At 40.1% G+C, this 12471-nt stretch overlaps 1 protein-coding gene across 7 annotated transcripts in view; it reads left to right on the top strand.

Annotated features, from left to right (window-relative positions):
- The window catches only part of INPP5A (inositol polyphosphate-5-phosphatase A), a 331577-nt gene that overhangs the window by 195898 nt on the left and 123208 nt on the right, over window positions 1–12471 (top strand). For 5 of the 7 annotated variants that reach the window (XR_014789433.1, XM_084845927.1, XM_084845926.1 and 2 more), the window contains exons 7-8: window positions 4569–4621; window positions 7405–7524. Coding sequence is in view for 6 of the 7 variants with exons in the window: in XM_084845927.1 (XP_084702053.1) it covers window positions 4569–4621; window positions 7405–7524 (173 nt within the window). In the remaining variant the exon portion in view is untranslated. The remainder of the gene's footprint in view (window positions 1–4568; window positions 4622–7404; window positions 7525–12471) is intronic. The other 2 variants (XM_084845928.1, XM_084845924.1) reach the window with 1 other exon arrangement.

Genomic DNA, 12471 nt, shown 5'->3' with positions numbered 1-12471 from the left:
TCACTCTGCTTATTTAACTTATATGCAGAGTACATCATGAGAAACGCCAGGTTGGATGAATCACAGGTCAGAATTAAGATTGCTGGGAGAATTATCAACAACCTCAGATACGCAGACGATACCACCCTAATGGCAGAAAGCGAAGAGGATCTAAAGAGCCTCTTGTTAAGGGTGAAAGTGGAGAGTGCAAAAGCTGGTTTGAAACCCAACATTAAAAAAACGAAGATCATGGCATTTGGCCCCATCACTTTCTGGCATACAGAAGGGGAAGAAATGGAAGGAGTGACAGATTTTATTTTCTTGGGCTCCAAGATCACCGCAGACGGTGACTGTAGCCATGAAATTAAAAGACACTTGCTCCTTGGGAGGAAAGCTATGGCAAACCTAGACAGCATAGTAAGAAGCAGAGACATCACCTTGCCGACAAAGGTTCGTATCATCAAAGCGATGGTTTTCCCAGTAGTAACGTATGGCTGTGAGAGTTGGACTATAAGGAAGGCTGAGCGCCGAAGAATCGATGCTTTTGAACTGTGGTGCTGGAGAGTCCCTTGGACTGCAAGGAGGTCCAATCAGTCCATCCTAAAGGAAATCAACCCTGAGTGCTCATTGGAAGGACAGATACTGAAGCTGAAGCTCAAATATTTCAGCCACCTAATGAGAAGAGAAAAGTCACTGGAAAAGACCCTGATGCTGGGAAAGATTGAAGGCAAAAGGAGAAGGGGATGGCAGAGGATGAGATGGTTAGATAGCATCACCGATGCAATGAATATGAACTTGAGCACACTCCGGGAGAGTGCAGAGGACAGGAAGGCCTGGCGTGCTATGGTCCATGGGGTCACAAAGAGTTGGACGAGACTTAACGACTGAACAACAACAACAAAATATCACATAGGTATGTCTACAGAATTAAAGGGCTTCTACATGGACAGCATATTAGCCAAATGTTGTGTAGACTTGATTCAATCTATGAATAAAACATGATGGAAAATAAAATATTGAGCAATTTTTTTTTCTTAACAACATAAAAAAAGAAACTTTATTTGTTTCTTCAATCCTATTAACAGCAATGTTATGAAAGTAGATTAGCAAAATTGCAATTAAATAGAGGTTTGAGATGAGTAAAGAAATCTACAGAAAGAAAACTATGTATATGAAAGTTCTTACTGGTACTTCTGGAAAAAAGAACTTGTTTGACTCTTACGATTCTCTGAATAATTTTAAAATCAATTGTCCTGCATTTAAATCAAATGAGTAATTGACAGTCTGTGTCTCCTCCTCACCCATGATAGCATGCAGTCCCAAAGATTTCAGAATATGCATAGCATTTTCTCTTTCTCTCTCTCTCTCTTTCTCTCTGTGTTGCCAGTCCTGAATTGCCTAGGGCTTGATCCACCCCTAACATTTGTGGGCTGGAAGTGCAGGTGTTCACTGTTCCGCTTCTCCATCCCAGAACACGGAAGAGAGGATATCCCTGGATGAGGGTGGGGGACAGCCCTTACCAGAGTTGAAGGTTCTATGACTTTATGCGGTCTTACCTTGAAGAGAGCTGGAATGTACTGCGTTGACAGACAAGACATGACCACCCCAAATACATTGTCAGTCAGGGCCAGTGTATGGTTGCAGAACCCCAAGCATGTTTGTTTACTAGACCAGATCCAGCTCTGATTTGATGGAGTCCATTGGGTCTTTTTTACTAGCCACTAAAAAAGTACATGTTAAAATGCTGGAGACACTTCTCACACTCATTCACCAACTGATCCCTTTTCGACACACAGTAGCTGCATCTCCAGTGCAATACAGGTGAGAGTAGTTAAAGCATAAAATGGCAATGACAAATAGTAAGATCAATTCAGACATTACATCCTCAAAATCCTTGCCACACATGCAGTAGTGCCTATATTGCTTCAAAATGTATGTTCAGTGTATCTTGCTGTTAATATTCAGAAGAAAAGAAAACCCTTTGAAGCCTTGCTTTTCTGCAGGCTTGTGGAAAAGGCTTATTGGGGTTGTCTGGCTATATGGCCTATTTATTTTTATTGGATGGGATCTAGAGAGCTCTGTGCATGAGTATTGCGCACTTCTTCTTGTGAATGGAGGAGACGGGAATCCTCGATTTCCACCAATTTCCCCTTCCAGTGGTAGTCCCCCCGCTTCATTGCCACATCCTATACTGTTAATAGGGTCTCCTGACTCAAGAGTGGCTTTTTGATGGGCACAAGATAGTTTAGTAGGAATGAAGAGGCAGGAAAGCCCCATTGTGCAAGCACAGTTCAGCTTGTACTCCTCTGAGTCCAAGCCTTAGTGATTACTGTTATATTTATGTTTTGATGGTTTGTTGTATATCTTAGTGGTTGGAAGCCACCAGTTTACCGCAGGAGTGAGCAGACCCCCTTTCGCCTCACCCCGATCATTTGTTGATTTCCTGGCTTTGGCAGTTTTTCCCCCAGCCTAAAAGGTTGAAATGCCTCTCCTAAGGCTTGGTTGCTGGCAGTAAGAGCTTTAAGCTAAAACAAATTGATATTTTGGGGGGGTTGGCCCTGCCCCTTTTGCCTTCAGCTCCACCTCCACCACTGGAATTAAGTCCCCAAGAGTTTCAGGCTGAAAGAAGTTCTGTACTTCTAAAGAGGTCTAAAGAGCTAGGCAAGATACCTTAAAAAAAAAACCTCTTCCTAAGTGGCATCCCAAATTTCAGTGTTGTCACCACTGGAATAACTTTGTGATCACCTTTCCCAAACATGGAGAAGAATCCTTTTTCTATGCCAACGCTACAATGGCTTGTCATGAGTTGATTTGTTAGTGGAACAGAACATTTCTTCCTTTGATGAATGGAATGTCACGCTGTAGATGTCTTGGCTAGTTGCGCCCAATGGAAAAAGAATGGCCTAGCTCACTTCTGTTTTCCCAGTATAGTTGCTGCTTCATAATTTAGGAAAATTTACAATGGAGGACATTTGTTCATGATTGACAGCAATTCAGTGTGACTGTGAGATGCAATGTCATGATATATGCAAACATTATCTCAGTTTCAGATTTTTCTGCCAACAAATATAAATATTTTCTAAAGAATTACAGAAGTTTAGGTGATTAAACAAAAGCATCAGGTTGCTGTAAGGCACTTGTCCACAAGGCATTGCTTCCAACTATTTCATTTGAATAGATCATCTACAGGAACACCGCTCAGTGATTTTTACAGGAAAAAATCTGTAGGAAGGGTTAAACACCTGATTTAGTCACTGTTACGTCCCATGTGAAAATGATCAAATGGATCCTATAGTCTAGGGGTAGGCCATTTGTGGCTCTCCAGATGTTTTGGCCTACAACTCCCAATAGCCCTAGCCATCATAGCCAGTGGTGTGGGATGATGGGAGGTTGTAGGCCAATCCATCTGGATGGCCATAAGTTGCCCACACCTGCTATAGTCTAATCCTATACATGGGTAATTGAAATTAAGTCCCACTGAACACTTTGCAACGTACTCCCCAGAAAGTGTTTCTAGGATTGCAGCTAATTTAGGTGCTAGTGATTTTCAAAAGAACTTAGGGCAGAAAAACATTTTTCAAGGTGGTAACTGAGTTTTCCTCATAATACTAATACAAAGCTTGAGGGAGGAGGAATCAGTGGGTACTTAACCCTTGCTGCAGTTTCTCCTGCAAATCCCACCTCCAGCTGCTTTCTTTCCTTGGCTGGGCTCTGAGACCAGAAATAAATATGACTGTGGTGGTGGGCATTTGCAAGAGAAAATTCGTGGCTGCTTAATTCTTCTGGCACACACTGTTTCTACCCTGTAAATACAGCCCCCTGATGGTCTTTAGTGCATTCATTCTTATCCCAGATGGACTCTGAGACCAGAAATAGGCCTGACCAGGAGGAGGAAATGGCCTGTGACCATTTGCTGAGGTTAATCATTGGCTAATTAAAACTTCCTGCATCTGCTGATTCTTCCTTGTAAATCGGGGGGGGGGGGCAACATGCATCCTATGGGCCGCATGCACCACCTTTGCCATGCTGCTGAACTTTTCAGTGGCAAAAAGAAGTGATTTTTTTTAACCAAAGTGGCACTTTTAGCACCATGGAGAGGTTTACCACCGAAATTCAGTGGCAAACCACCATTGTTTCCCCTAGCAACTTGAATAGGGTATGAGGGTTCTGGAGGCAAGGTGTTCCCCAGATGTTCATTATTTCCCCAGTTGGGCTCTGAGGTCATAAAGCCTGGAGATGGGCTGTGGAAATATCCAGCGGGATGTTGTTAAGCACTGTACTCCCACTTGGCAGTTCTACCCACGCATGCTATTTCTGGCCTCACATTGACATTATCTAGGAAAATACAGGCTTGGGGAACACATTCTTGCCCAGGTAAGATTACCTGGATTACCCATAGCTTTACCTGTAATCATAACTACATCACTGTATTGAACCTTGCTGGTGTGGTAGTTTTTTTGTTTTTGTTTTCTTGCTGTTCTCAATTAAAGTGTTAAAGTATAATTTTTTCTATAACATACCAGCAGGCTCATCTCCTTCTGTTTTCCGTATTTTAATGTGCTTATATTGGGCTTTGTTTTACTTTTCAGTGTAAATGGTCCAGAAAAGGATTCATACGAACAAGGTGGTGTATTACTGACTGGTATGTACTATAGAAGTGGTTTTTTTAAATATAGATAGATAGATAGATAGATACACACACACACATTATTATTATTATTATTATTATTATTATTATTAATATTCCGCCTTTTTCCCAATACTGGGACACAAGGCGGCTTTACAGCATTAAAATGTGTACAATTAAAACCTATAAATAGAAGTATAAATAGACGTATACAAAAGTTAAAATATAATTAAATCATCAATAATATTAAAATTGTGTAAAATATCAAAACGTTAAAAGACAGCAAGGAATATAGTATCCATTCGTCCTATATATCCTATATTGTACACATATACACTATTGTGTATTGAATTGCAAACCAGCAGCCTACCTAGTGCATAGTTATTGTAGAAGTAATAAGTTATCCAACAGCTTTTGCACAATTTCATGTCACTTGCAAAATAAAGTTTATATATTATGCATTTTATTCACAAAGAATTTGAATTTGCAGATGGCATGTTTTAAATATGTGATGTACCATTTCCAGTGAATCATGAAAGTTTTATTTGCCCGTAAGGGACAGTCATCTAAGCTGTTTTACGTACTTTTTAAAAAGCTACTTTTGCATAGGAAGTAAAAGTTCAATCAGTGGATCTCAATGTCTGCAATACTTTTAATTTTTTAATTTGTGTTGCATTCATATCCTGCCTTTCTCCATCTCGCAAGAATTCCAAGGTGGCTTAAGTGGTCCTCCTCCTCTCCATTTTATCCTCACAACAACCTTGGTTAGGCTGAGAGTCAGTGACTTGCCCAACATCATCCAGTGAGCTTCATGGCCGAGTGGAGACTAGAATCCGGATCTCTCAGGTTCCTGTCCAACGCTCTAATCAGTACATCACTTATAGATATACAGTTTCGTTTTGTGCCTTATAATAGCTCATTGAAACATCAATATTTAGTCTGCCCCTCAGTGTAATGGTAAACTACAGTTAGCACAAATGGAGTTTCACGAATGAGCTTCAAACCATGGTTTCAAATCCTGGTTGCCAGCTACAAACAAACCATGTTTAGTGAGCCAGATTGGGTTTGGATGTACAAACAAACCATAGTTTTGCTAACCTAGCCAAGATTTAGTACATCCAAACTGGGTCAGTCTAAAAAAATTACCCTTTATATGCAACTTTATTTATTATTTAAGCTACTTGTGTACTGCTTGATATCCTAAGATCTCTAAGCTATTTACATTTAAAAAATACAATATAAAAGCTAATATAAAAACAGCATAAAATAATGAACACATTAAAAGTTTACATGAACAGTAAAACAGAGCAGAGCCATTACAAGTCAGGAAATGCTTGTGTAACTAGATGGACCTTCAAGAGGCTCCTAAAGCTCTCCACAGTTTCCTCCTCTTGGACCACATGTGGGAGAGTGTTCCAGAGGGTGGGTGCCATTACCAAGAAGGCCTACTTATGTACCATTACCGGATGACATGCTTTTAGTCGTGGAATGACCAAAAAGGCCTCCACAGAAGATCTCAGGTTGGGTTGGTTTATATATAGAGGGAGACGGTCACCTTGTTATCCTGGTCCTGAGTGGTTTAGGGCTTTGAATGTCAGCAACAAAACCTTAAGCACAGCTCAGCAGCTAATAGGCCGTCAATGCAGTTCTTTTGATGTGGTTGTAATATATGTATTACTAGGTGCTCCCCTGAGCATCCTAGCTGCAGCTTCCGGGCTCAAGAGCAGTCCCACTGGGCTCAAGGGCAGTCCAACATAGAGTGCATTACAGTAGTCTAATCATGAGGTTACCAGTGCATGGATCACTGTGACTAGACTACCCCTAACTAGGAACAGGTGTAGTCGGCACACCAACAGAAGTTGTCAATGGGCGCTGTGGGTCACCGGGGTCACCTAGGCCTCCAGGGACAAGGATGGATCAGGACCACACCCAAACTACATAACTGCTCCTTCAAAGGGAGTGCGACCCCATCCAGAACAGGCAAACACCCCAATTCCTGGACCTCGGAACCACCTACCCATATAGTCTCTGCCTTACCAAAAATTGAATCAGAGATGGATATTATGTTTGCTCCTTCCCCCAAATCTTGGAAACATTTGTACTCTGAGAGAGTTTGAGACAAAGGCTCCAACCAGTGTTTCAAGTATATTACATTTGACTATGTCAGAGAAAAGATGTGTGGAGGCTAAAATTCTTGAAACCATTTGTGATGTTGCATGTACTTCCTGAAACATGTGATATGCTTCAGATACTTCTAGTATTTCTGGCTCCTAAAGATTCATCCGTGTCTTTCAAATGTAACTTGAGAAGCAGCCTTTTAGATAATGATGAAATCTGTCTTATTCCCAGGATAAGGAATAAGGAAACATTAACTTACACCTTTTCCATTCCCAATGATATTTTGTTACAGATGTATTTATTGTTTCCTTTAAAAAAGGGGGTCGGGGGAACTCCTTCCTTTATAGGCGCATAAATCATTTTAGGATTTATTTCCAAATGCAATGTAATATTTGATAATGTTTGATGTTATTAAGACTGTAATACTAAATGTACAGGATTTTAAACTGATATAAAAATGGAAACGCTCCTGGAGTTCTGTATATACAGCGTGCATGTAGTCACAGAGCTGGATCCATGCTTATTTCAAGTACATTCAACACTTTTTTAACATAAGTCTTAAAAATAGATTATCCTAATCTGGGATGACTCAGATTGTTGTGATGTAAGACTGAATGCTTTCTTCATTGCTATTTATCTTTATTTTATTCTGAGTTAGTCTTTTCTTCCTTTTGTCACAGTGTCTTTGACTTGGTAAACATTCATCTTTTCCATGATGCTTCCAATTTAGTTGCTTGGGAAACAAGCCCATCGGTTTACTCAGGAATAAGGCATAAGGCCCTTGGTTATGTACTTGACAGGTAGGTAGTAGACTCTCTTAGCTTCATTTATTGACCTGCATTTTGCATTGTGTTCTGGATATGAAAAGATTATTGTTGTGATTTTTTTTAATGCAGCCAGTCTCCAAGGACTACAAGTAGAGATAATGAATTAGCACAATTAAAAAAGAAAGAGAAGCTTAAAATTGCAAACTGTAGAAATTCTAGAGATCTGGTCATATGCATAAATGAATAATCAGATGGGCCTTTTACTGTTTCCTGAAAGCCAATGAACTGAGGGACTTGTTGCTAGAAAACCCGTCATAAACAGCATATTTGTATTGTTCCTGCAATCCACTAACCCAAGGGTAGGAAACCTTTTGGGGCCATGGCCACATTTGGCAATTTGAGCACCTGTCCTGGGCATCAGCACAAAATGGCTGCCATGGGAAGCATGGTAAAGGACAGGTAACCTGTCCAAAATGCTGAGTGCAAGGCAGAGGTGGGGTCTGAGCCCCAACACACTGAACAACTCATTTGAACCCACAGTTTTTGGCACCAACAGAAACCTCTTTTACAGCAGTCTCAGCTGCTAGTAAGAAAATGATTTTTTAAAAGAAGTGAGAAGGGTAGGGCACTTTGGCGGGTGCCAAGAAAGGTGCCTGGAGGTGCATTGTTGCCCACAGCTACCGTGTTGCCTACCTCTGCTCTAATGGCTTACTCATATAATTTCCCTGGAAACCCCATTAAACGTATAGAAAACTTTCAGAAGTTGATAGATGTGGAATTAAGTCAGTATCTTGTATTATCGTAAACAGTTTCAAAATATTTTAATCTGTCTTCTGTACAACACTTCTAATAAACTAAGCACTTTCTCCTCTTTACTGTTTTAACATCACTACCCTCTACTGTTCCCATTTCATCAGAAGATGGGACTTCTGATGTGCTGAAGGCCATCGAGAGCAGCCTTCCCCAACCTATTGCCCTCCAGATGTTTTTGATGTCAACTCCTGTCATCCCAAGCCAGCATGTCCAGTGGTCAAGGATGATGGGAATTGTAGTCCCAAACATCTGGGGGGCACCAGGTTGGGGAAGGCCTGTAGTTGAACTAGTACTAAACATGTCACTTTTGCATAACTCGAAGCACAGCATTAGTGCGAATTCGGTTGTATAGCTCATAGGTTCAAATTGTATCTGATAGCCAGCTTAGAACAAGAACATATAGAATAATTGTACATTGAAACTAATGGATAACAAAGTATCTTCAGTGGAAACCCTACTCCCCACCCCCCACCCCCCACCCCCCAATGAACTTTCCTTCTAGAAAGCATAGTATTCAACGCAGACTCCTTGTTTTATTACTGGCCAGCTCTTCTTGCTTTTTCACATCCACTTTTCTTTGCTCAAAATGGAGGAGGTTGCTACTAAGCCACTCAGAGAACAAATGTGGATTTTAGAATATTGGCATCTGGCTTGGCTTGTCTGCGTAAGTTATTTAGTAGAGGGCTCTGGTGTACTCTCTTGGTTGGTATGACCCAATCTCTTCCCTCCTTGCTGGTTAAGGAGTCTACTACTAATGGTCTCTTTCCCCGCTAATCTCAATGCCAGCTTTATTGAACCAGCAATTCAATAAGTTTTTTTTTTTTAATCTAATGTAAGGGTGGTCTGACTTCAGTCTTATGTGGTCTTTTTTCTTTCTTTCTGTTTTGAATCCCTGTGGGCCACCAGTCCCTGTGGCTTACCAATGTGTGCTAAATTTACAAAGCAAGAATACTCAGGATCTCTCAACAGTTCAGGCGTAACTAATCTGTGTTAAGTGATCATGAGGGTGCACTCTTGCTTAAGAACATAAGTGCTTTGCTGGATAAGATTAGAGTCCACCTGGGCCAGCATTCTTTGCAAAAATCCTAGCAACCAGCAGGCACTAGGTGGTCTACTAGAAATTGGCCAGTGGTCCACTGGTGGACCACGACTGACCCTCTGTCCAGTCCACTCTATGGAATGTCATGTCAATAATTTGCTGATCAGCTAAGACTACTTATGTGAATTTGTTAATATTCTTCAAGGGGAAAGAATTATTTTTTGATCTGGGATTTATTTCCACCACTTCGTTGTTGTGTTCTCAGGGACCACTGTGTATTTTTTTAATATTTGCTGTGTGTTTTCTTTAGATTTTTGGGACTTTTGGATCCCTACATAAATGCCTTAGCAAGAGTAAGGAGATTGTGTGGTTGCAGTAGTGTTACTTGTAGGTCAAAGATGTCATGGTGGTATATCATTGCAATGTGACAGTGCCAAAACCAGACCCAGCTCTCCTGCCTTTTAGAAAAGAAAACCCTCAATTTTAGGTGGTGCTACCGCTGTGGGGCTTGCATTCACATAGATTGCTCATTTTGAGAAAGCAGCCAGCCACAGATCCGGACCTCCGTAGTGAAATGATGGGCTGCCCAGCACAAAAGGGGAGTTCTGTAGGAGCAGTGAATAATGGGAAACCCCTTTCATCAGCACTGCTAACCTTTTGGCAGCCACCAGCAAACTCTATTCTGATCTGCTGATTGGGGAGGACAATACACTGAAGCTCACTTTGAATGAATGCTACCACCAACAGTGCCCCCATTCAGAAGGTTTTGGGAACCATCTTAGACCATTGTCTGCCATCACTCCTTCAGACAGTAGGAAAGGGGAAAGTGAGAGCATCTATAGGAAAGAAAGTACTTCTTTTCTTGGCTTTTAATCTCTCTTTAAAGCTTCATAGATCTACATTTCCAGCTGAGCTACAGGAGCGATGCAGTGCCAGATAAACATAGAAGAGAGAAGTTTCAAGCCAAGCCTTTAAATCCCCTTATCTGCATGCCCTAATAATGCAGATTTAGTGCTGTTAAAATCAGAGGCTGATAAGTCTTTTCCTCTAAAGCCTTTAAACTGCTAAAGAGCATTTAACAGCAATGCAGTTCAAGCTTCAGGAACAATACTGAGAAGGAAAAGAGTTTAATGAGCTAAACCCTTACTGAATGAAACTGAAACATCTTTTCACAGTTGATTTAAGTCGCTGTGGGAGTAAGTGAAACAGTCCTGCCTGCTGGATGCATCTTGGCCAGTGTGAACACCAGTTAATTACAGCTATTTATGCAAGATTGAAGTGACCATGGTAGACTGCATTCTATCTTAATTATTTACAAAAAGAAATGAATGCAAATTGACTTTTTTGAAAGGACGAATTTAAGTGTGATTAAAAGAGTTGCTCTTACAAAATAATTTGCAAATTGTATAGTGCCCGAAGTGTTGCAAGTAGTCTAATATTGGGGGGGGGGGGGGTAATGTTAAAATGTTGATGACTCAAAGACTAGGATGGTGCTGAACAGAATAAAAATCGTCAAAGGGAAAAATGGAGCAAGTGTATCTAGCATGCTCTAATTATTGTTAAAAGTTATTATGAAATTGTTTCATTAGCTATTCATTACTACTGTTAAGACACATGTAGCATTTTCTTTAAGGTGATTTTTTAAAAAGCTTTACAAGATTGAAAGCAGTTTCAAAATTTTATAAAAAGAATTGCACTGATATCCAGAAGTCCCTCACAGAAACCATTTGTGTTACATCCCATACGTATACTTCTAATATAACACATAGCAAACTATTTGTTAACAAAATTTGAGAGACACATGAATTTACAAATTTTGAAATATATGGCTCACTCTTCAGTGAATTGCATAATAATTGTTTACCATTTTAACATTTTCTCTGAATCCATTACTTTGAATCATGGAGGGGGGGCAGAAACTCAACCAAGACAATTTTTTTTACCGAGCAGGAATTGAAGGATTCAGTGCTTTTTTGAACATTTGATTAAAATTATAGCAACGACCAGGATAATAAGAAATTAGGCAGAGGTTATTCTTCTTTTGCCAATCTCCGAATCCTAAATATATCCAAACTGTGCTGGGGGTCGGGTGGCGGGGGTGGGTTTCCTTCTTCTGAACGTGACAGCGTCTTCTGTTTTTCTCTTTGAAACATAGCTTGGCCTAGTTGAACAGAAACATTTTTTACATTACAACTGTGAAATCTTGGCATAAAGCCCCCCTTTGTGACCTTCATTATTTTCTCACAAATATAGTCCATTGTCACATAGCTGAAGTTAATTTGATCAACATTGGGACATTTAACTTTTATGTCCAGTCAAAGGAGCTGTTTCATGCTCATTTTCAGTATTCAAAAGAAATGATTGCCAGAAAAATAATGTTACTATGAACAATTCAAAGCAATTAGTTTTCCCAGGGTGAGGCGATGTGATGCACAGGCTCCACACAGCAATTCTTTGTCGTTTTATGGATGCTCATCAGTCAACTGTCACATCTTCTCAAAGACCCCTCCAATCTAAATGTTTCTCTTTGGGCTTTTCCCAGAACTAGCAGCTGAATGAACTGAAGAAAAGCCACTTCGTTTCTAGGCAGAGGCAAACCTTGTGTTAAAGATCTGGGTCATTTCAGCAATTTGAGGACTTGGAGTGTTTGTAAACACTTCTTTATTCTTGTTATTTATATGATTATTTTAATGAAAATTTCTATTCTAAGCAGACTCTCTTGGCAAAAAATATAAAATGTAGGCAATTGTATTTTATCTTCTAACCAAGGAGACTGAATCTACAGATATCTCTTGAATGTTAAGAAATAGATCTATTTTTCATCACATTAAATAAGATGGTAAGTTTTAATCAAATTCATTGGTCCCATTAACATTTCTCCCCTTTGCCTTTCTCCTGGTCCCTTACTTTTACAGGGGAAATACATGATCTAAAATAGATATGTTTGTACCATATGCCTCAGAGTGTAAGTCTGCGGTCTCATTATCTCGTAACTTTTAATTTTGTCAATGCCTGGTTATTTTTTGTCTCTTCCCCTCTGTTTTCGCCTTTTCTTAATTCAGCTTTATAGGTGCCTGATGCTACTGGTCAGAAAGTAATGAATGTTTGTTATTCATATAACAGAGACA

This window comes from Heloderma suspectum, chromosome 3, assembly GCF_057233095.1.
Source record: "Heloderma suspectum isolate Gila_16-S chromosome 3, 16-S_ref, whole genome shotgun sequence".
In the NCBI taxonomy this organism is placed as follows: Eukaryota; Metazoa; Chordata; class Lepidosauria; order Squamata; family Helodermatidae; genus Heloderma; species Heloderma suspectum.
Note: the sequence above shows the minus strand (reverse complement) of the source record. Positions and strands in the feature narration are given on the sequence as shown.